The sequence below is a fragment of the Bos taurus genome, chromosome 7, assembly GCF_002263795.3.
Source record: "Bos taurus isolate L1 Dominette 01449 registration number 42190680 breed Hereford chromosome 7, ARS-UCD2.0, whole genome shotgun sequence".
Lineage (NCBI taxonomy): Eukaryota > Metazoa > Chordata > Mammalia > Artiodactyla > Bovidae > Bos > Bos taurus.
This window is the reverse complement of record NC_037334.1, coordinates 20,930,975-20,951,285: the sequence shown is the minus strand read 5'-3', so window position 1 is coordinate 20,951,285 and position 20,311 is coordinate 20,930,975. Positions and strand designations below refer to the sequence as shown.

The 20,311-nt window shown below is 52.0% G+C and overlaps 1 protein-coding gene across 2 annotated transcripts; it reads right to left on the bottom strand.

Moving 5' to 3' along the window:
- Positions 1-8,318: 8,318 nt before the first annotated feature.
- On the bottom strand, positions 8,319-15,746 carry SLC39A3 (solute carrier family 39 member 3). Of its 2 annotated transcripts, none has more exon segments than NM_001015521.1 (5): positions 8,319-9,317; positions 13,137-13,469; positions 14,230-14,344; positions 14,532-14,810; positions 14,906-15,002. In NM_001015521.1, coding segments are annotated over 2 exon segments (945 nt in total). In that variant the 5' UTR covers positions 13,347-13,469; positions 14,230-14,344; positions 14,532-14,810; positions 14,906-15,002; the 3' UTR covers positions 8,319-8,582.
- Between the last annotated feature and the right edge of the window lie 4,565 nt (positions 15,747-20,311).

The following is a 20,311-nucleotide window of genomic DNA, read 5'->3' as shown; positions in this document are numbered from 1 at the left end:
GCCCGCCGCCGCCCGCCCGAGCTGCCTTCGCCGCCGCCGCGCCCGCGCCCGCGCCCGTCCCCGCCCGTCCCCGCCCGCCGCCGGGCGCCGCGCTCCGCCCCTCCCCCGGGACCCGCGCCCCCGGCCAAGGTCACCGCCGCCCCGCGCCCGGCCGCGCGCCCACAGTCCCTCCTGGGCCCCGCTCAGACCCCCGCCCCTACATCGCCGCCTGACAAACACAGAGTGCTGCCAGGGACGCAACGCGGGTGGGGTCGGCTTCTCGGGGATGCAGCTGGAGCACCCCAGGGTCACCCTGCAGACAGCGGCTGCGCAAGATGAGGGGCACCCGAGAGCAAAGAGAAGGGGCCAGCTGGCAGAAAAGTAGATAAGGGTACTGAGGGACAGAATGGCAACCCCTTGGGCTGGTCCAGGGGGTGGGAGGTGTCCAGCTTAGGGGCAAGGGAAGGAATGTGCATTGATGGAATGAATAAATAATCAATCAATAAACAGATGTGTGAGAAGGCAGAGGTGGCCCAAGAAGGCTCCGGACAATGTGGGTGTTGAGGAGACTAGTCCTCATGGGAGGCTGTTTCCTGGCAGGGGTGGGACTTGATCTGGGTTGATGGCTATAAGGGCAGGTCACTGAGACAGAGATGGCAACTGGGCCTCTGAGGTGGGGGGATGCTTCTAAAGGTAGAGGGGTGAACAAAGGGAGCCAAGGAGGCTGGATTTGCAGTTTTCTTGTAGGAAAATGTTCTCTGTCTCAAAGCAGAGTTGTCTCTGAGAGTAGACATTTACCTTTGGGAAGCGTCTGTGTGTCTGACGTCCACACGTCCATGTTTAAGCCAGCAGGATGCCATCACCCCTCCCTCCTGCAGACTCGGGGGGCGAACTCTCAGAGCAGGCCAGGCTTTGGGGCACGGGCAGGGGTGGCTTTGAGCCCACCCCAGGGCCCACACCTCTTAGAGGCAGGTACCCCTAGATCGGGTGAGGAGGCTGACACCAGGGTCCCACAAGGAGGTGCCTTCTGGGGTCAGAGTGGTCACAGGGTGAAAGAGGCTCTTCGTAAGGTGATGAGCTCCCCATCATGAGATGTGTGAGCAGACGGTCAGCTGGAACCCAAGGGCCCCTCTGGCTCCAGATTCTTGCTGACCCATCATGTTCATGGCTCCAGCTGAGCCAGACCCTTTCTGCTCCCTTGGAGATGTGGGCACAATCCCCAAGACCACCTGGTTCACCCAGAGTCTGGACCCCTGAGGTCCGCCCTGCTTTGGGGTGTGAAGGGCCCCATTTCTCCCTGATTCTGCCCCTCCGCTGCATTTCCCGACCTCTCATGCCTGGACCATCCACCTCCCTCCTGGCCTCCCTGGACCACCCCCTTCAGCGCTCCTCAAGCTCCCCTCCAGTTCCCCATCCAACCCTGGCTGCCTGGAGCTGTTCCCTGGGCACACCTCCCTCCTGTCCTGTCCTAGGCCTCGTGGGGTACCACAGAAGGTGGCCTGGTCCCAGGCTAGCATCTCCAAGTGCTCTCAGCCAGCGATGGAGACAGCCCCGTGTGCAGAAAGGTCCTATACTCTGGTTTGCATCTCTGTGTCCCAGCCCAGCATGCCTCTGAGCCTCAGTCTCCCCATCTGTGAATGAAGGTCACCATTGTGTTCCTTGTCAGGGTTTCTGGGAGCGATTGGGCCTGACGTCCACCTAGGTGGGGCTGCTGGGCACCTGCGAGCTCAGAGATGACAGCCCGAGCTCTCTCCTGTTCCAACTGCCTGCCTGCCTCGGTCTCCTGAGTGACCAACGGTGCTGATCTGGGTTTCAGGCCTTAGGCCAGCCCTCTGGCTGCTCAGGGTGCCAGCCCAGGCCAGGGCAGGCTGACTCATGCGGAGCAGCGTGGGCACTGACAGCAGTTCCACTCTGTGGCTGCTATTTATAGTTCCCAGGCCAGCCTCTTGGCCTCGTGAGCCAGAGCAGGACTGGCCCAGAGTCTCTGCTTGGCTCTCCCTGGGCACGGGGCCCAACCCCCACCTGAGCACCCCAAACCAAGGCAGCAGTCCCCCTTCACAGCCAGTAGAAAGAGCCCTGGCCTTCATGAGCTAGCATGGGAGTGTGCTGGGTTTCTCCAGGTCAGCTAAGGGAATCGGCTCTCCCAAGGCGGCCCAGCAGAGAAGAGGCAAGGTGGGGGCTAGAGCTGGGGCCCACTGGGTTCTGAGCCAGCCTCCCACTGTCCCTGGTTGTCTGGGGGCCTGGGCCAGGGACCCGCACCTGGCCTTTGCCATCCTTGATCTGCACAAGTCCTCCTTTATGCAATGGGACATCCCTTCACTTAGGAGGAGGTCCCGGCTCCTTGCCTAGCCTCACAGCCTAGGGCCTCCCGCTGGCTGCTCCAGGCGGGGGACACTCCAGGCCCACTGTGCAGGGAGCAAACCAGCTGGGTCTCACACTCTGCTCTCTCTGTGCTCCTGGGATTAATGCAATTATGTGGGCGAAGCTGAGGCTGGGCGCCACGGCCTCTCACTGATGCTGTTTGGCCCACAGAGGGTTTTTTGTTTAAGTTTAGTGTCAACATTTAAAAATAAGAATATCGTTTGTCAAAACACATGTTGCCTTGACAAATGAACAGGCTGGTGTCTCAAGCCTGAATTCTGTCAGCCAGCACCTGTGGAAGCTGGACCCCAGGCCCCGGTGGAAGAGGCTAGTCCCTGGCTGAGGTTGCCTGCCTGGCTCCTGGAGGTGGCCAGAGGGGCTCCTCCAGATCCTGGGCTGTGTGGTTATCACCGCCTCTATCAGCATAGACTTTGCCACCAGCAGGAAAACCCCTTTAACAAAGAGATGGACAGGGAAGCTTTGATCAGTCAGAGGAAAGGACCATGATGTGCAGGAGACCTCAGGGCCTTTGCAGCCCACTCCCTCCACCAGAAATCCTCCTCCCCCATCTTCTGACTCAAGTGAGACCTTCAGAGATTCCCCCCAACCACGATGCTAAAACAGTCTCTGAACCATCACAATATTATAATTATCCTCTGATTAAAATAAATAAATAAATTTTAAAAATAAAAGTAAAATAGCCTCTTGCCTCCCTTCCTGGCTCTCCCTCCATCTTGCTTTAAGCAATCCCACTGCTGGGCATACACACTGAGGAAACCAGAAGGGAAAGAGACACGTGTACCCCAATGTTCATCGCAGCACTGTTTATAATAGCCAGGACATGGAAGCAACCTAGATGTCCATCAGCAGATGAATGGATAAGAAAGCTATGGTACATATACACAATGGAGTATTACTCAGCCATTAAAAAGAATACATTTGAATCAGTTCTAATGAGGTGGATGAAACTGGAGCCTATTATACAGAGTGAAGTAAGCCAGAAGGAAAAACACCAATACAGTATACTAACGCATATATATGGAATTTAGAAAGATGGTAACAATAACCTTGTGTACGAGACAGCAAAAGAGACACTGATGTATAGAACAGTCTTATGGACTCTGTGGGAGAGGGAGAGGGTGGGAAGATTTGGGAGAATGGCATTGAAACATGTAAAATGTCATGTATGAAACGAGATGCCAGTCCAGGTTCGATGCACGATACTGGATGCTTGAGGCTAGAGCACTGGGACGACCCAGAGGGATGGTATGGGGAGGGAGGAGGGAGGAGGGTTCAGGATGGGGAACACATGTATACCTGTGGCGGATTCATTTTGATATTTGGCAAAACTAATACAATTATGTAAAGTTTAAGAATAAAATAAAATAAAAAAAAATAAAGCAATGAAAAAAAAATTTATTTATTTAGGCTGTGCCGGGTCATAGTTGTGGCACACGGGCTCTTTAATTGCAGCCTGTGGGATCTGGTTCCCTGACCAGAAGCTTGCATCTGCTTCCCTGACGTGTCCCCTGCATTGGGAGAACAGTCTTAACTACTGGGCCACCAGGGAAGCCCCACTTCGCTTTTTTTCATCTTGAAGGCACTTAATGCATTCTGTGTCCATGGATCATGTGTCTCACTCGCTGGAAAGTGAATTGCTTAGGCTCTAGGACTGTGGGTCTCACCTGTGGATGATCCTGCCCCCAAGGGACACTGAGAGATATCTTGGGACATGTGTGGCTGTCATGACCAGAGTGAGCTCCTGGTGACGAGTGGGTGGGGGCAGGGAGTCTGCTCCGTACCTCACAGCACCCACAATGACCTCCCCGGGGGATGAACTGGCCCCAGGTCAGCAGTTCTGAGGGAACCTTGGTGTAGGTCAAAATGTATCTCAAACGTGTCCCCCACAACCAGCATCACCTGGGAGCTTGGAGAAAATGCGAAATCTCTAACCCCACCCCCCACCAGGACTGCTGCTTACATCCTATTAGGCTCAGGAGGGCTGAATGTCCCCAGTGCCAAGCAGGAGGCTGGTGGCTGGAGGGTGGTGGGGGGGGTGGTGGGAGTGGGGGGTGTGTGGGGATCCTTTTCTAGGGGCAGTTTGTCCACCCGAGTGGCAGGACCAGAAGTAGCTCAGAGGGAGGCCCAGCCGGTCCCTTGAGGGAGACAGTGTGAACCATGATGGCCATTTCCTTTGCATTAAACACAGCACTTCAGCTGTGCCTGTAGGCACTGGGTTGGGGGTCTGAAAGGCCCAACTGCCCACCCTGTTCTCCCCAGCCAGGCTAGGCACACAGCAAGCACTTGGGCCTTTGGCCAGAACACTGCTGTCTGGCCAGTCAGCTGTTTCTGCCCTGGGAGCTGTAGAGGTCTGGGGGGTGACAGGAGCGGATGGGGGAAGGATCTCCCTTCTGCAGCCCAATCTGGCCTCAGCAATGTGACAGAGTTCTAGGGCCTTCTCAGAACCACCTCCATGCCCTGCAGCAGCCCTTCTTGGCCTCTTCCTGGCCTGCGGGAGGCTCTTGGAAGGTCAGGTGGGTAGGTCACTGGCTCTGTCACAAAGCTGACGGACAGCTGCTCATGGTGAACAGGGGCAAGGACAGGTGGGCTGCAACAGCCCTCTCCTCCCAGCAGGACTGAGGGTCCAGGGCTAGTGCTCAGGGCGGGCCTGGAGGCACAGTGTGCAGGGACGCAGCAATCGTCCGACGCCTGCTTTTCGGGCCCAAAAGACACAGAAGGGCTGGGAACCAAGCTCCTTCTCCCAGTCCCATGCTAATGAATTCCCCACCAGAAATGTAAACAGCAGACAACAGAGGCTGAGACACACTGTTATTATGGTTGATTCAATCTGCGAAGCCTGGGTGCCGCCTCCTAATTTTCTCCTTTTTTGTCTCAGGATCAGGAAGGGGAACCCAGTCGACTCCATCCAGCTATTGCCTGCACTGGGAGCCCCGACTCCCCTCCTCTCCAGGCAGACTGTGGAGGGCAGCGGGGCCCAGGGAGGGTGATGCTCCGAGGACTGAAGCCAGGTTCTGGGTCGACTCTACTGTCTGCAGAGCTCTAAACAGTGCCTCTGCCCTTGCCCATAATCATACCACCAGGAGCTTGCCTGGTTGGGGCCAAGTGGCTAGGGGTGGCCTTGACCCAGCTGGGCACATCCGGATAAAGGTGGCACCTGGTATTTTGTGCTGAAAGCTTTGTGTTTTATTTTTCAAACAGAAAGGCATTTGTACTATCTGGGATTGCTCACGTCCAAGCAAAGGTGGTTGTGCCTGGTCGCCACGCAACACCTTAAACAGATCATCAGCAGGTGTCTGCCCCCTTCTCCTCCGTGAGAGACACACACAGAGCTCAGAGTGACACTTCCTCAAAGGTGCAAAGTTAAATAGAGATGGGTGAAGGCTTGTGGCCAGTGTGCAGTTCTGTGTCAGGGCTGGTCCGGGGTCCCAGGAGGTGGGTTTCCAACCCACAGGCTCCTTCAGCCAAAGCTCCTGTCACCATGTGGCACTCTCATGTCAGAGCCTGTGGGAAGGTGGAGCCACTAAGCTGTCCTCAGAAGACCCTGGCCTAGACCAGACACAACCAACTTCGGCCAGGGGCCCTCAGGAGTGAGGTTGGCCCCCCCAGGCCCCTCTTGGATGAGATGACCACTTCTCTTCTCACCTCAACTTTCAGCTTTGACCCTCACCCCAAGTGGGGAGGGCTGACCACAACTGACTGACACCATCATCTCAGTGAGCAGCAGACCCTGGGGCTGACCCTGGCTCCTCCAACAGCAGACAGGAGGGGTAGCCTTGGGGGAGGCTGGTGGATGAGACAGCTTGCGTCCTCTCCTACACCACACAGCACTCCTCCCCAATTTTGGGGGTTCCAGCATCCCCAGGGGCCTGGAAGCAATTCTCCTGGGGCTGGAGGGAGGCCAGAGCCCAACAGACAGAGGCTGGGCAGGCTGGGGATCCAAGGATGCCAGGGACTGGGGTGGCAGTGTCCAAGGCATGAGTGGGGTCCACTGGGGTTCCCCCTCTTTGCTGGTGCTGCAGTGCCCTTCCTGGTCCATAAGCTGGCTCAGAGTGAGAGAGAACGACCGGGCCTTGAGGGCTCCAGTAGGGGGATGGAAGGGAAAATGTGGGGACTGAGGGGTGGACAGGCCTGTGGTGTCCCCAGGACATCCCAGGAGCTTGATGGCAGGCAGGAGAGCAGGGACCCTGCTGTGTGTGTGCTTTAGGTGATGGGGAGGCGTATGGAGTGGGGACTCCTAGAGCAGACCACATGGGAGGTTCCTACTGGATTTGGGGAGAGGAGCCCCTGAGGGACCCACTGCATGGGCCACACCCCTCCATCTGAAGACAGGCCCTGGAATCTAGCAGATTGCTGGGTACTGCCCACTGAGGGCAGAGTGAAGCAGGGGCAGGCAGTCACCAGCAACGCTGGGTTTAGGACAAGGTGCAGGTGATGCTCCCACCCCCAAGGGGGTCGCTTGCCTGGCATGGGGACAGCGTCAGGCCAGGTGAGGTTGAGATTTGGGTCCTGGTAAAAGCCAGATTGATGTTCCTAGAAACAGGCCCAATAGTTCCATCAGCAGTGGTGGGGCTGCTTGGACATACACCCTTGTTCCCTGAGACTGGCAGGGAAACTAATGGAGCTTGTGCATTCTCATGCTTCTGGAGCCTGGCTAGCGGCAGCAGGCCAGGACCTGGGGTGCCTGCTCGAACAACAGTTAGGTGCTCCAGGTACACCCTGGGGCCAGAGCACCTGCTGAGCCCAGGCCCACAGGGCACAGGGGCCTGTCCTTGCCAGGAAGCTCAAACAACCCCACTGCACAGCAGGTCTTGCTGGCATGGGTCTGGGCAGTGACCCTGACTGAGACAGGAGTAGACTAGAGATTCTAGGAAGGGGCCTGGGCCCCTGGCTGAATGAAAGAAGGAGGTGGCAGGAAGGGTATGCGTAACGGGGTCAGGGCTAGGGGAGCCAAGGCTGTGCCAGAGATGCAGCGAAGTCCCCAGAAAGGGCCCTCAGCCCTGGCTCATCCCTGGGGGCGCCTGCTGGTTGCCCCGACAACACTAACACAGCTCGTTCCTACGGAGGGGAGGGTGTATGCCAACCCCACAGGGCTGTTAGTCCCGTACGCTCCTGAACCTGAGCTTCATTTGTGCCTGGTGGGGGGAGTTGAGTCACGTGGCCCCTGACCCTGGCCTGCCGGGAGTCCCTGGGCACCTGAGGCCAAGAACCAAGGACTGAGGCCCCTGGAACCTGCCCATATGTCTCTCTGGGCCAGAACCAAAGAGCTCAGCCCCAGGCCCTGGGGGACAACCTCCCCATGCAGGCAGGCCGCACCGAAAACAGGGAACAAGGTGTCTCCAGGGTTCCTGAAACCATACCTCCGCCCACCAAGCACAGCCTCAGGCAGCAGGAACCACTAACCCTGAACAGGGCCTCCAACTAACCCTGAACAGAGGCTCCCTGAAGGGCCCTCCTAATGGAAACCACTCAGGGTGTCACGTGACAGAGCCTGGCCCCTCTTCTAACCCTGGGGACATTCCGCCAGCTTCGTGCTGCAGGGCTCCAGGGGAGGCTGAGGGTGGCCACAGGTGCTAAGTCGCTCAGTCCTATCTGATTCTTTGTGACCCCATTAACTGTAGCCTGCCAGGCACCTCTGTCCATGGGGATTCTCCAGGCAAGAATACTGGAATGGGTAGGCCATACCCTCCTCCAGGAGATCTTCCAGATGCAGGGATCGAACCCAGTCTCCCAAATTGTGGGCAGATTCTTTAACATCTGAGCCACTAGAGAAGCCCAAGAATACTGGAGTGGGTAGTCTATCCCTTCTCCAGGGAATCTTCCCAACCCAGGAATCGAACCAGGGTCTCCTATATTGCAGGCATATTCTTTACCAGCTGGCCACCACGGGCAAGGAGGACAGAGGTTGGCTACTTCCATATCATCCAAGCTGGAGTGTTGGGGGAGGAGGGTCTGGGTCCCACCCCACCTCCCCTATGAGTCACCAGATCTCCACGCCCGAGGATGACATGGCCACACAGCTTTGGGAAATACTTTTAAGAGAAGAATTTGTAAAAGTAAGAGTGGGGCCCCAAGGCTCAGGGTGCAGGATTTGGGGTGCAGTGTGGTCCCAGGCGGCCCCTCTATGTGTAGGCATGGCCTGGGGGCTGAGCTCTGACCCTCAGGGGAGGTGGGGCAGGGCCCTGTGCATCTTGTTGGGCTCCGGCTGGGTGGGGGCAGAGTGGTCACCACTTGATGAAGACCATGCCAGCCAGGACAGTGTAGCCCAGCACCAGGAAGAGGACCTTGAGCAGCCGGTCGCTCTTCTCCTCCAGCTCCTTGGCCAGGATCTCAAAGAAGGTGACGAAGAGGAAGGTGCCACCCGCCAGGCCCTGCAGCAGCACAGAGGCCACGCTGCTGGGCATGCCTTGGGCGCTGTCAATGCCCAGGCCAAGGCTGATGCCCAGTGGGATCATGGCACTCACGGTGACAGCCAGCTTGGCTGCGTCCCTCAAGGCCATGGCACTCCTGGCCATGTTGATGCCCAGGGCCACGGCCACCAGCGTCTCGTGGATGGCCACTCCCACGAACAGGCTCACCACCTTCTCCCCTTCCTCCTGCAGGCCCAGGGCCAGGCCCTCGAAGACCGAGTGGGCCGACAGGGCAAAGACCAGGCTGAGGAGCCGCAGCGGGCTGGAGCGTGACAGCTCCTGAACGCTCAGGCCGTGGCTGTGCCCATGTGGCTCCGCGTAGAGTGCGTGGCCCCGTGGGCCGCCCATGAAGGGGCTCTCATACTCCGAGTCGCTGCCAGCATCTGAGCTGGCATTGAATGTCTCCAGGTCGATGAAGGCCGGCCTCTCCTTGCGGAAGGTCAGCACCAGCTGCTCCAAGAAGACAGTCATGAAGAAGCCCAACAGCATGATGGTCTCGGCCAGCGGGTAGTCGGTGCTGATGTGCGCGAGAGTCAGGACTTCCTTGAGCTGGAGCAGAGGGTGCCAGGGGGAAAGGATGGGAGAGGTTCAGAGGCAAGAGGCTGTGACCCCACTGCCCACACAACAGGTTCACCAGATATGACCATTCAATTAACAGAAATACCCACTTCATACAGGTTTTAAAAGGGGAAGGGGACAGTGACTCATCCTTGATGGATTGAAAAAAAAATCTATTAGAAAGGGAATAGGGCTCACGCCACTTCCACTCTGTTGACCAACTTGCAAATGGTGTAGAGACTTCCCTGATGGCCTGGTAGTTAAGAATCTGACTGCCAATGCAGGAGGACATAGGTTCGATCCCTGATCCAGGAAGATTCCACATGCCTTGAGGCAACTAAGCCCCTGGGCCACAACTACTGAAGCTGTGCTCTGCAACAAGAGAAACCACCTCAGTAAGAAGCCCAGAAGACCTAGCATGGCCAAAAATTAGTAAATAAATAAATAATAGTTAAAAAAAAAAAAAAAGAATCCATGCTTCCACAGCAGGGGGCATGAATTCGATTCCTGCTGGAGAAACCAAGATTCTGCATGCTGCTCGGCGTGGCCAAAAAAAAAAAAATAAAAGCAACCATTTGATACCCTTTAAGATATTCTTCCTTTCTGTACTCCTCCAGCCTTCTACAGGTAGCTTCTAAAACAAGCAAACAGACAAATATTTAAAAAAATAAAATAGTGTAGTGTGCTAAAGATATGTCCACCAGGAACTTCAGAAAGTGATCTCATTTGGAAGAAGGGTCTTTGCAGACATAACTGAGGTGCAACAGGCTGAGCTGTGTCCCTGACAAACAGAAACTTTTATATGAAAGTCTCCCAACCCCTAGTGCCTCAAGTGTGTGTGTGTGAGTCCTAAGTCGTGTCCAATTCTTTCTAATCCCACGGACTGTAGCCCACCAGGCTCCTCTGTCCATGGGATTTCCCAGGCAAGAATACTGGAGTGGGTTGCCATTCTCTTCTCCAGGGGATCTTCCTGACCCAGGGGTTGAACCCAGATCTCCCACATTGCAGGCAGACTCTTAAGCCTGGTGCCTCAAAACCAACCCTATTTGGAGGAAAGGTCTTTAAATAGGAGATTCAGTTAAAAGAAAGCTGTTGGGGCAGCCCTAAGCCACTAGGTGGTGTCCTAACAGGAAGAAGAGCCATCCTGTGAAGAGGCTGCAAGAGATGGCTGTCTGCAAGGCAGGGAGGGAGGCCACAGGAGGCCCCACCCTGCCAGCACCTTGATCTCAGACTTGTGGCCTCCAGCCCTAGAAGAGAGTAAGTGTCTGTTGTTCAAGCCCCCCATCTCTGATCTTCTGTCATGGTCACCCCAGGAAACTCATTCATAAGATAAGGATCTTGAGATGACATCTTCCCAGATAAGGATGGGGCCTGAATCCAATGACAGGTGTCCTTCTGAGAAAGAAAAGGAGACACACAAAGAGACACACAGGGAGAGGCCATGTGATGATGGAGGCAGAGATGGCGTGATGCTCGCAAAGGGCCAGGGACACCAGGGACTGCAGACGATTCCCACAAGCCAGGAGGGACATGGGACAGACTCACTCTCATGGCCTCAGAAGGACCCAGACCACTGACCCCCTGGTCTTGGACTTCTGGCCTCCAGATCATGACATCAGTCAGGCCTTCTGGCCCTGATGCCTCCATGGGTTTGCTTCCAAATGACTCAGAGGCTATTTCTGGGGGCCCCCGTCACTCCACCCTCTTGGGTGAAGGTGCTGAGAACCAATAAGAGGCTCGCCAGCACATCTGGCTGTCCTCACCAGACCCCTTGAGCCAGTACCATCCAATACCTTCCAGATGATGGAATGTTCTCTGTCTATGCTGTCTGACATGGAACCAACCAGCCACGCATGGCCCTTGAGGACTTGAAATGTGGCTGGTGCAACTGAGGACTGGCCTGTTGAATTGTGTTCAATTTCAATTCACTGAAACCTGACCAGCTGGAATGGTCCAGGTCCATGGCGGCCACACTGGACCATGAAGCGGGAGCTCTGATGGGGGCTGGCAGGTGGCCAGGAGGAGGGGCCTGGCCCACTGAGGTGTTGGGGAGTCTGGGGCAGGGGTGTGGCACAGGAGTGGTTCTGGGAGGACTGTGAGAGGGCCCTGTGCGCTGGAGAGGAACAGGGAGGGGCAAGGCCATTACAGTAGTCCAGGCTGGTGGTGACACTGTCAGAATGCAGGAAGGGGGTGCAGAGTACACCAGAGAAGACTCAAATCTCATCCTCACTGATGCCAAGTGCACAAGTTTCCCATGCTCTGTAATGGAGGAACACAAGCTTAGAAGTGCAAAACACTGCCCAGCCCTCAATGTCAGCAGTCCAGGCACAGGATGGGACTTGCAGATAAAAGCAAAAGGCACAGTGAGGAAGCCCATGTGGCCAGGGACTGCGGGTGGCTCCCAGCCAAGAGCTCGGGAGGAACTGTGCCCCAGTTCAACAATCAGGAAGGAACTGAACTATGTCTCACAACCACGTGAGCTCAGATGCCAACCTGTCACCAGCTGAACCTTGGGATGAGACCACAGCCCAGCAGATACCTCTACTGCTGCCTCATGAAAGCCAGCAGCCAAGTTGTTACCCAGACTCCTGACCCACAGAAACTGTGGTCTTAAAATATGTGCTGTTTTAAGATGCTAAGTTTGTAATAATTTGTTATGCAGCAAACATCTGACTGATACAGGAGTTGAAAAGAGGCCACAATTGTCAGCTTCAGGACAAAGTGCACATGCCTGGTGCAAGTGGTCTGGTCAAGTAACGACTGATGAGCCTACCATCTGGGAACCCCAGGTCTTGTTCAAACCCCTTGTTTACCAGGTAAGACCCAGAAAGGAAAAGCAACCAGCTCATGGTCACAGAGTAAGTTCATTTTCTACTTCCCCTCACCCTTATAGTGTCAAGGTCCCTAAGCTTGGTATCAGGGTTGAAAAGCACCAGAGATGGGGGAGGGGCAAGATAAGGGTAGGGGATTAAGAGGTATAAACTATTATGTATAAAATAGGAACTTCCCGAATGGTCCAACGGTTGAAACCCTGAGCTCCCAATGCAGGGGGCCTGGGTTTGATCCCTGATAGGGGAACTAGATCCCACATGTCACAACCAAAAGTCCAAATTGCCACAACTAAGAGTTTGCAACTAAAGATTCCACACACCACAAAGAAGATTGTGCATGTAACAGTGAAGATCCCATGTGCCACAACTAAGACATGGTGCAGCCAAAAAAATAAAGACTAAAAAGATTAAATAGGCTACAAAGATGTATTATACAGCATGGGGAATATAGCAATAGCTTCTAATAACTATGAAGAAAGTGAAAGTGAAAGTTGCTTAGTTGTGTCTGACTCTTTGCAACCCCATGGACTATACAGTCCATGGAATTCTCCCCAGGCCAGAATACTGGAGTGTGTAGCTGTTCCTTTCTCTAGGGGATCTTCCCAACCCAAGGATCCAACCTAGGTCTTTCACATTGCAGGCGGATTATTTACCAGCTGAGCCACTAGGGAAACCCAAGAATACTGGAGTGGGTAGCCTATCCTTTCTCCAGCAGATCTTCCTGACCCAGGAATCAAACCAGGGTCTCCTGCATTGTAGGCAGATTCTCTACCAGCTGAGCTACCAGAGAAGCCCTTTAATAACTATAAATGGAGTATAACCTTTATAAAATTGTGAATCCCTATGTTGCATACCTGAAACTGACAAAATATTGTATATCAACTATATCTCAGTTTAAAAAAAAAAATGGAAGAAAAGCAGCAGAGACGCTTGGCCATAAGGTGCCATGGGCCACTACTGCCAGCCCAAGGAGCCTTACCTTTTCCCTCACAGCCGGCAGTAAAGCATTGAAACATGTGGCCAGAAAGACCCCACCGCCAAAGGTGTTGCAGAGTGAGAGGATCTTTTTCGAGCGGTGGGCCTTCTCAAAGTCCATCTCGATGATCTTCACGGGGAGCAGGGAGCCAAGCAGCATGAAGAAGAACATGCCCACCATGCAGAGGATTTTGGCCACCAACAGCTTCACCATGGTGGCGTCCCCCGGCTGCTCTGGTCGCCGCCTGGCCAAACCATGTGTGGGAGCACACTCCCGTCCCACAATGCGCTAGGGGGTCCAACCACGCAGCTGGGGGCTCATGCCTCAGTCCAGCCTCTGTGAATGTCAGGGGAAACTGCATCAGCTGTTGGACTGGTCCTCTGACCAGCTCAAGAAACCAAGCCCGTCACCCCCAGTATTTCTACCCACTCCAGGCCTAGCACGCATCATTGTCTCCTGCAGAAAATTTTCCACGGCTACGCTGTCCAGTATGGCAGTCACTAGACACATGTGTCTGTGTAAGTTAATTAAATAAAATGCAGAAATAGGGACTTCCCTGCTGGCCCAGTGGCTAAGACTCCACTGTAGGGACTAAGACTAAGGTTAAGACTCCCCAGTGCAGGGGACCCAGGTTCAATCCCTGGTCAGGGAACTAGATCCCACATGCCTACCCTAAGACCCAGTGTAGGCAAAAAATATATATATATAAACATTTAAATAATATTCAGTAGAATTCAGCTTCTCAGTCACACTAACCATATTAAAAGTGTCCAATAGGCACCTGAGTCTAGCAGTCGCCATACTGGACAGCAAAGAGAACACTTCCATCATTGTACAATGTTCTGGGTCCCCTCGCCCTTATGTAAAATCCAACAGCTTTACCCTGAAACAAAGGTTCTGCACCGCCTCCCTTCACTGGCCTTTGTGGTCCCTGACTGTGGCAAGCCTGCTCCCACCTCAGGGCCTTTGCACCTGTTGCTCTCTTCCCCAGGCCACTTTCCCCTAACCTCCCAGTAATGCTTGTCTTTCAGATCGCTGCCTCCAGGACCCCTTGAGGGGGCCTCCCCCTGCCCTAAATGGTACCGCCTGTACCCACCTCAAGGCTCCAAGCAGAACCGATGCTCAGTATCAGTTGGCTGAACAAACGGATGAGCTGAAGCATGTGGACCTCTTTATGGGACTTGATGAGCCAAACTGAAATCGATCTCGCCCTAAACAGATCCGAAAATGTCACCATTAATACAAGAGACTGCGGCTGCTCCCCAACCTCTCAGTTCTCACTGCCCGCGTCCCCTAGTCAGTTCAGATGCCACCAGGGGGGAGATATCTCACACCCCGTCCCTAGGCATCACTGGTGCTACAGGAAACTACATAAAATCCTCGAATGTCCTTACTCACCTTGGGCTGCGACTTCCACAGGATCCAGGAGTCTGTCTTCCCCAGTCCGAAGCCAGATACACAGTAGGCGCCCAATAAATACCTGCCGAGGATCAGGATGCCCCAGGCTGCAGCGTTGAGGTGAGTGTGTCCTAGACGCCCTCAACCCGGGGATTAATGGGGCTAGGCAGAGGGGACGGTCTCATTCATTCATCCTTTCACTCAGCATTTATTGAGCACCATCTGTGTACCCAGCGCTGCATCCGGCGCCCAGCTCGACAGGAGACAAGTCGCGCTCCGCTGGGGAAACCGTACGCAAATCAAAGGAGGGGCCTCGGCTAACGGGCAGAAGAGCCCGCCTGGCCCCGAGCCTCCCAGGCCCAGCCCGCACGTACCTCCGTCGGGTCCTCGCCCGCCCACTAGAGCCGTCTGCCGCTCAACTGCCGGGCGGTGTCGACCCTTCTGCCGGGCTCCTGGCCGAGCCGTAGCTCGGCGCGCCGCTGCCCACGCCCCGCCCACGCCTCTGACCACTGGCCACCCCAAGCGCCGCGGGCCACGTTCTCCACGCCATTGGCTGTTACAGTTGCCACTCAAACTGCGACTCCACCTCTCCTACTGGCAAGGGAAAGTAGTTTCCTCCCACTGAGCGGCGGGTACTGCCACAGGGCGGCTCCGGTGGGAAACTCAGACCTTAGAGGAAGGGTTCCAGAAGTATTTGGCTTCCAGAGCTGTCCAGGGGCTCCTGGTGCTGAATCCCGTTCGGGTAGAGGCTTGGCCGTTGTCAGGAAAGGATTTACTACGAGTGACTGTCCCTTTCGGAGCGTCCTGGCTGCTGATGCCCTTCCTGTCGGCTTAAGAAGCAGATTTATCCCTTCAACATCTCTGCTTCCTATGTGCCAGAATATTTTCTTGGAGAACTTCTGTCAACAAAACAAAGCTCTCTCCCCTTTTGGAGCTTACGTTCTAAGAGACATAATATAATCGATAAACATAATAAGTAATAAAATCGTATCAGAAGGTGACAAGTGCTCTGGAGTAATAGAGCCCAGAGAGGGTTATCAAGAGTGTTGGGAGGTGGTTTGGTATATATACACACACACTACTATATATGATAGATAACCAACAGCACCTACTGTATAGCACAGGGAACTCTACTCAGCATTCCGTGATAACCTATATGAGAAAGGAATCTTAAAAAAGAATGAATATCTTATGTACACCTGTGGTTAATTCATGTCGATATATGAAAGAAAAACTGATACTGTAAACCAATCATCAATCAATTAAAAATAAACAAACACTTTTTAAAAAGCATGAATGTATGTATATGTATAACTGAGGCATTTTTCTGTAGACCTGAAACAAACACAACATTGTAAATCAACTTTACTCCAATAAAATTAAAATATATTTAAAAATAAAGTGCTGGGTGGTGAATTGCTATTTTGAGGTTTTTTTGTTTGATTGTTTTAGGATATATAACCAGGAGTGAATTTGCTGGGACAAATGGATAGTTTTTAGACAAGAAGAAGGAGACTTAAAAAAAAATCTTGATATTAGCCCCCCAAAAGCAACCAGACTTAAGAAAGAAGAGACTGTATTCATTTGTTAACTAAAATCTTATTGTCAGCCTACCATGAGCCAGGCATGGGAGAGTTACTAAGAATAAAATGGAGAATGCTACAATATGGATAAATCTTAATGCATTAGGCTAATTGAAATAAGACAGTCACAAAAGGATAAATACTGTATAATTCCACTCACGGGAGGTCCTAGAGGAGTCAAATCCATAGAGACAGGAAGTAGATGGTGGGACCAGAGGCCAGGGGAGGTTGGGGGGTCAGTGTTTCATGGAGACAGAGTTTCAGTTTGGGAAAAGAAGAAAGTCCTGGAGATTATGGTGGCTGTACAACAATGTGAATGTGCTTAATGCCACTGGGCTGTGTACTTTAAAATGGTGAAAATGCTAAATTTAATGTTATGCATATCTCACCATAGGGGCTTCTCAGGTGGCTCAGTGGTAAAGAATCTACCTACCAATGTAGGAGACACAGGATGCTGGTTCCATCCCTATGTCAGGAAGATCCCCTGAAGGAGGAAATGGCAACCCACTCCAGTGGGTTGGAAATTCCATGGACAGAAGAACATTGCAGGCAACAGCCCTTGGGATTGCAAAGAGTCAGGCACAATTGAGTGAGTTAGCACAGAGGCAGACTTAATAGGCAGACCTCTAAGATGATTCCAAATGACTCCTACATCCTAGGAGTCACATCCTTGTATAATCTTCCCTTCTCCATCTTAGGGTACACCCAGTGACTTGATTCCAATGAAGAGAATATTGTCAAGTGATGCGATGTCATTTTCATGATTAGGTTTCAGAAGACTGACTTCTGTCTTCCTAGCACAACTCTCTCTATTGCATTTTCAGCTTGCTTTTTTTTTTTTCTTTTTGAGGGCAGGGTGCTGCGCCATGCAGCTGTAGAAACTTAGTCCTTCCACCAAGGAATGAACTCTGGCCTTCAGCAGTGAGAACATGGAGTTCTAATCGTGGGACCACCAGGAAATTCCTTCAGCTCGTATGTTTTGTTAAAGCAAGTTGCGATGCTGAAGAGGCCCACACTGCAAGAAACTGAGAGTGACCTCTAGCCCAACAGCTGAGATCTTTGGCACAAGAGCCTGCAGGGAACTGAATACTGCCAACAACCATGTGTGATCTCAGAGCAGGGTCCTGCTCTTGTTGTGCATTCATAGGGCTCATGCCCAGTGGACACTTCGGTTACAACCTTTGAGAGATCCTGAGCTGAGGACTCAGCTAGGTGAACCTGGCTTCCTAACCCACAGAAACTGAGTTAATAAACCTTGTTGTGGTAAGCCACTAAGTTTTGGGGTAATTTTTTATGCAGCAAAAGATAACAATACATATGTATAAAGGGAAAACTGTAGATTGTACTAAGAATTATTCAGAAAAAAAAAAAAAAAAGAGTTCTGCATTAACCAAATAAAGAGTGGTGAGGAGTAGCAGGGGGAGACAGAATGTTTGATGTGAAAGTAAAAAAGAGGACTTCTGTGGCAGTCCAAGGGCTAAGACTCCATCAGGAGGCATGGGTTTGATCCTTGGTTAGGGAACTAAGACCCCACATGCCACATGGCAAAAAAAAAAAAAAAGCTGGCCACATTGGGGAAACTGAAAAGCCAGGCTGGCTGGATGCTGGTGAGTGATGAGGAGAGCTGAAGGTCAGTCCCAGAAGCCATGTTAAAGCATTTGGATTTCCCCATCAATGCACTGTGATTCGGTGATGAAAACTCATTGAGAAATTCTAAGCTGGGGAGGGCTTCCCAGGTGACACTAGTGGTAAAGAATGTAGGAGACACAAGAGCCACAGTTTTAACCCCTGGGTGGGAAAGATCCCCTGGCATAGGAAATGGCACCCCACTCCAGTATTCTTGCCTGGAAAATCCCATGGGCATACTAGCCTTGTGGTCTACAGCCCATGGGGCCACAAAGAGTTGGACACAACTGAGCAACTAAGCACAAGCAGGAGAAGCTTGTGATCCAACTGACATTTTATATTGATTTTGAGACCTATGTCCACACTTCGGTTGAAGCCTTTGAGAGATCCTGAACTTTGAGCACTCAGCTAAGTGAACCTGGATTCCTGATCCACAGAAAGACAGAATTGTAAAGGGAACAAGTGAAGGCAGGGAGACCAGTGGAGGAATTTGAGGAAGAGCCGATGCTGGGTTATTTTTATTTCTTTATTTTTGGCTGCGTTGTGTGGCATGTGGGATCTTAGTCCCCTGACCAGGGATCAAGCCCGTGCCTCCTGCAGTGGAAGCTCGGAGTCTTAACAACAGGATCACCAGGGAAGTCCCAAGAACTGATGCTAGTTTACACAAGGGCATTGACAAGGGAGATGCAGGGAAGTGGATGAATCTGAAAACCATCTTGGAGAGTGAACTGACAGGACTTGGCTTTGGTGCTGGTTTGTCTGTGGGTTGTGGGAGTAGGAGGTGTTGAGGATGACTTGTAGTTTTCTAGTTTGAGCAGTTAGATAGATCTCAGTGGTATTCACTAAAATAGGAAAGACTGGAGGAGGCACAGACATTGGAGGTGTCAGAAGACTAAGTTTGGCTTTGCAGAGTTTAAGTATGACAAGTCTATAAGTTCTTAACGTTTAATGCCACTTTCTGCCTCTATGGAATTTGCTTCATGACAAACATGCAATATATGGTAGCTATTTTTTTTTAATGAAGCATAGTTTATTTACAATGGTCTGCCAATTTTTGCTATACAGCAAATGACTCAGCTATATATATTCAATATATATATATACATTCTTCTTCATATTCTTTTCCATTATGGTTTATCACATGATATTGAATATAGTTCCCTGTGCTATACAGTAGGACCTTGTAGTTTATCCATTCTGTGTGTAATAGTTTGCATCTGCTAATCCCCAGCCCCCAGTCAGCCTCTCCTTGCCACCCTCCCCCATGGCAACCACAAGTCTATTCTATATGTCTGTGAGTCTGTTTTTCCTTAATAGGTAAGTTTATTTCTGTCATATTTTAGATTCCAGGTCTAAGTGATGTTATACAGTATTTGTCTTTCTCTTTCTGACTGACTTAGTATGTTGATCTCCATCCATGTTGCTGCAAATGGCATTATTTTGCATTTTTTAATGGCTGAATAGTATTCATTGTATATCTGTGGGGTGTGCGTGCGTGCTCAGTCGCTCAGTTGTGTCTGACTCTTTGTGACCCTATGGACTACAGCCCACCAGGCTCATCTGTCCATGGTGGGTTATCATTTCCTACTCTTGGGGGTCTTTCCCACCCAGGGATCAAATCTGACTCTCTTGCATCTCCTGCATCGGCAGGAGGATTCTTACCACTGTGCCACCTGGGAAGCCAATATACGTGTCGTAGCTATTTTTACCATTGGACACACAGTGACTTGACTCTTTTTCTGTTTTTCCATAATTCACAACAACAAGAAAGATCATTCATAACTACAGCACACTAGGTAACTGCCCACAGGACCCCCTCCTATACGAGAATTCATAAAGGGCAATGTGTGTGTTATTCACTCAGTCGTGTCTGACTCTTGGCGACCCCGTGGACTGTAGCCCACCAGGCTCCTCCATGGGATTCTCCACGCAAGAATACTGGAGTGGGTTGCCATTTCCTCCTCCAATAATGTGAAATATTTTTTCATAAATGTTTAGAGGAGGAGGCTGCTCAGAGAAGGAACTGCATAGCTTCAAGCTTTTATTAGTTCCAGACATATTTTTGAAAGCTTCCTAGACTCCAGGACCTATATAAATAGAGCAGGTATCTTCAGACTACAATAGAAAAAAATATTGACAAATTTGACTGCATTGAGTACTTGAAAAATCTCCCATCATGAAAGATTCTGAATGAGCTCAAAAGATAAGTGACAGGCCAGGAAGAAATGTTGAAAATAGATGAAATAGAGCTCTTGATAGCAAGCAAACGTCCCAAAATAAAAATGGGAAGGGAAATGAACAGACAATTCTTAGGAGAACAAACACAAGAGGAGAATAAATACAGGAAAAGATACTCAAGCTGTGCAGATAATCATGGAAATAGGAAATAAAACCAGCTGAACAGGAATTCCCTATAGGTCCAGAGGGTAGGGCTCCTTGCTTCCACTGTAGGGGGGCAGTCCCCCTGGTTGGGGAACTAAGATCCCACATGTTACGTGGCATGGCCCCTCCAAAAATACCCACCAAAAATACCCATCTGAAAAGCTTTACTGAGGTGTAAATGATGTACAA

What these genes read in the sequence shown, in the direction of transcription:
- SLC39A3 (XM_005209006.5), bottom strand. Translation starts at nt 13,346, where the DNA reads ATGGTGAAGCTGTTGGTGGCCAAAATCCTCTGCATGGTGGGCATGTTC. An exon ending in TGCCGGCTGTGAGGGAAAAG is followed by an intron (nt 9,318 to 13,136) that starts GTAAGGCTCCTT and finishes CCTCTGCTCCAG; the next exon opens with CTCAAGGAAGTCCTGACTCT.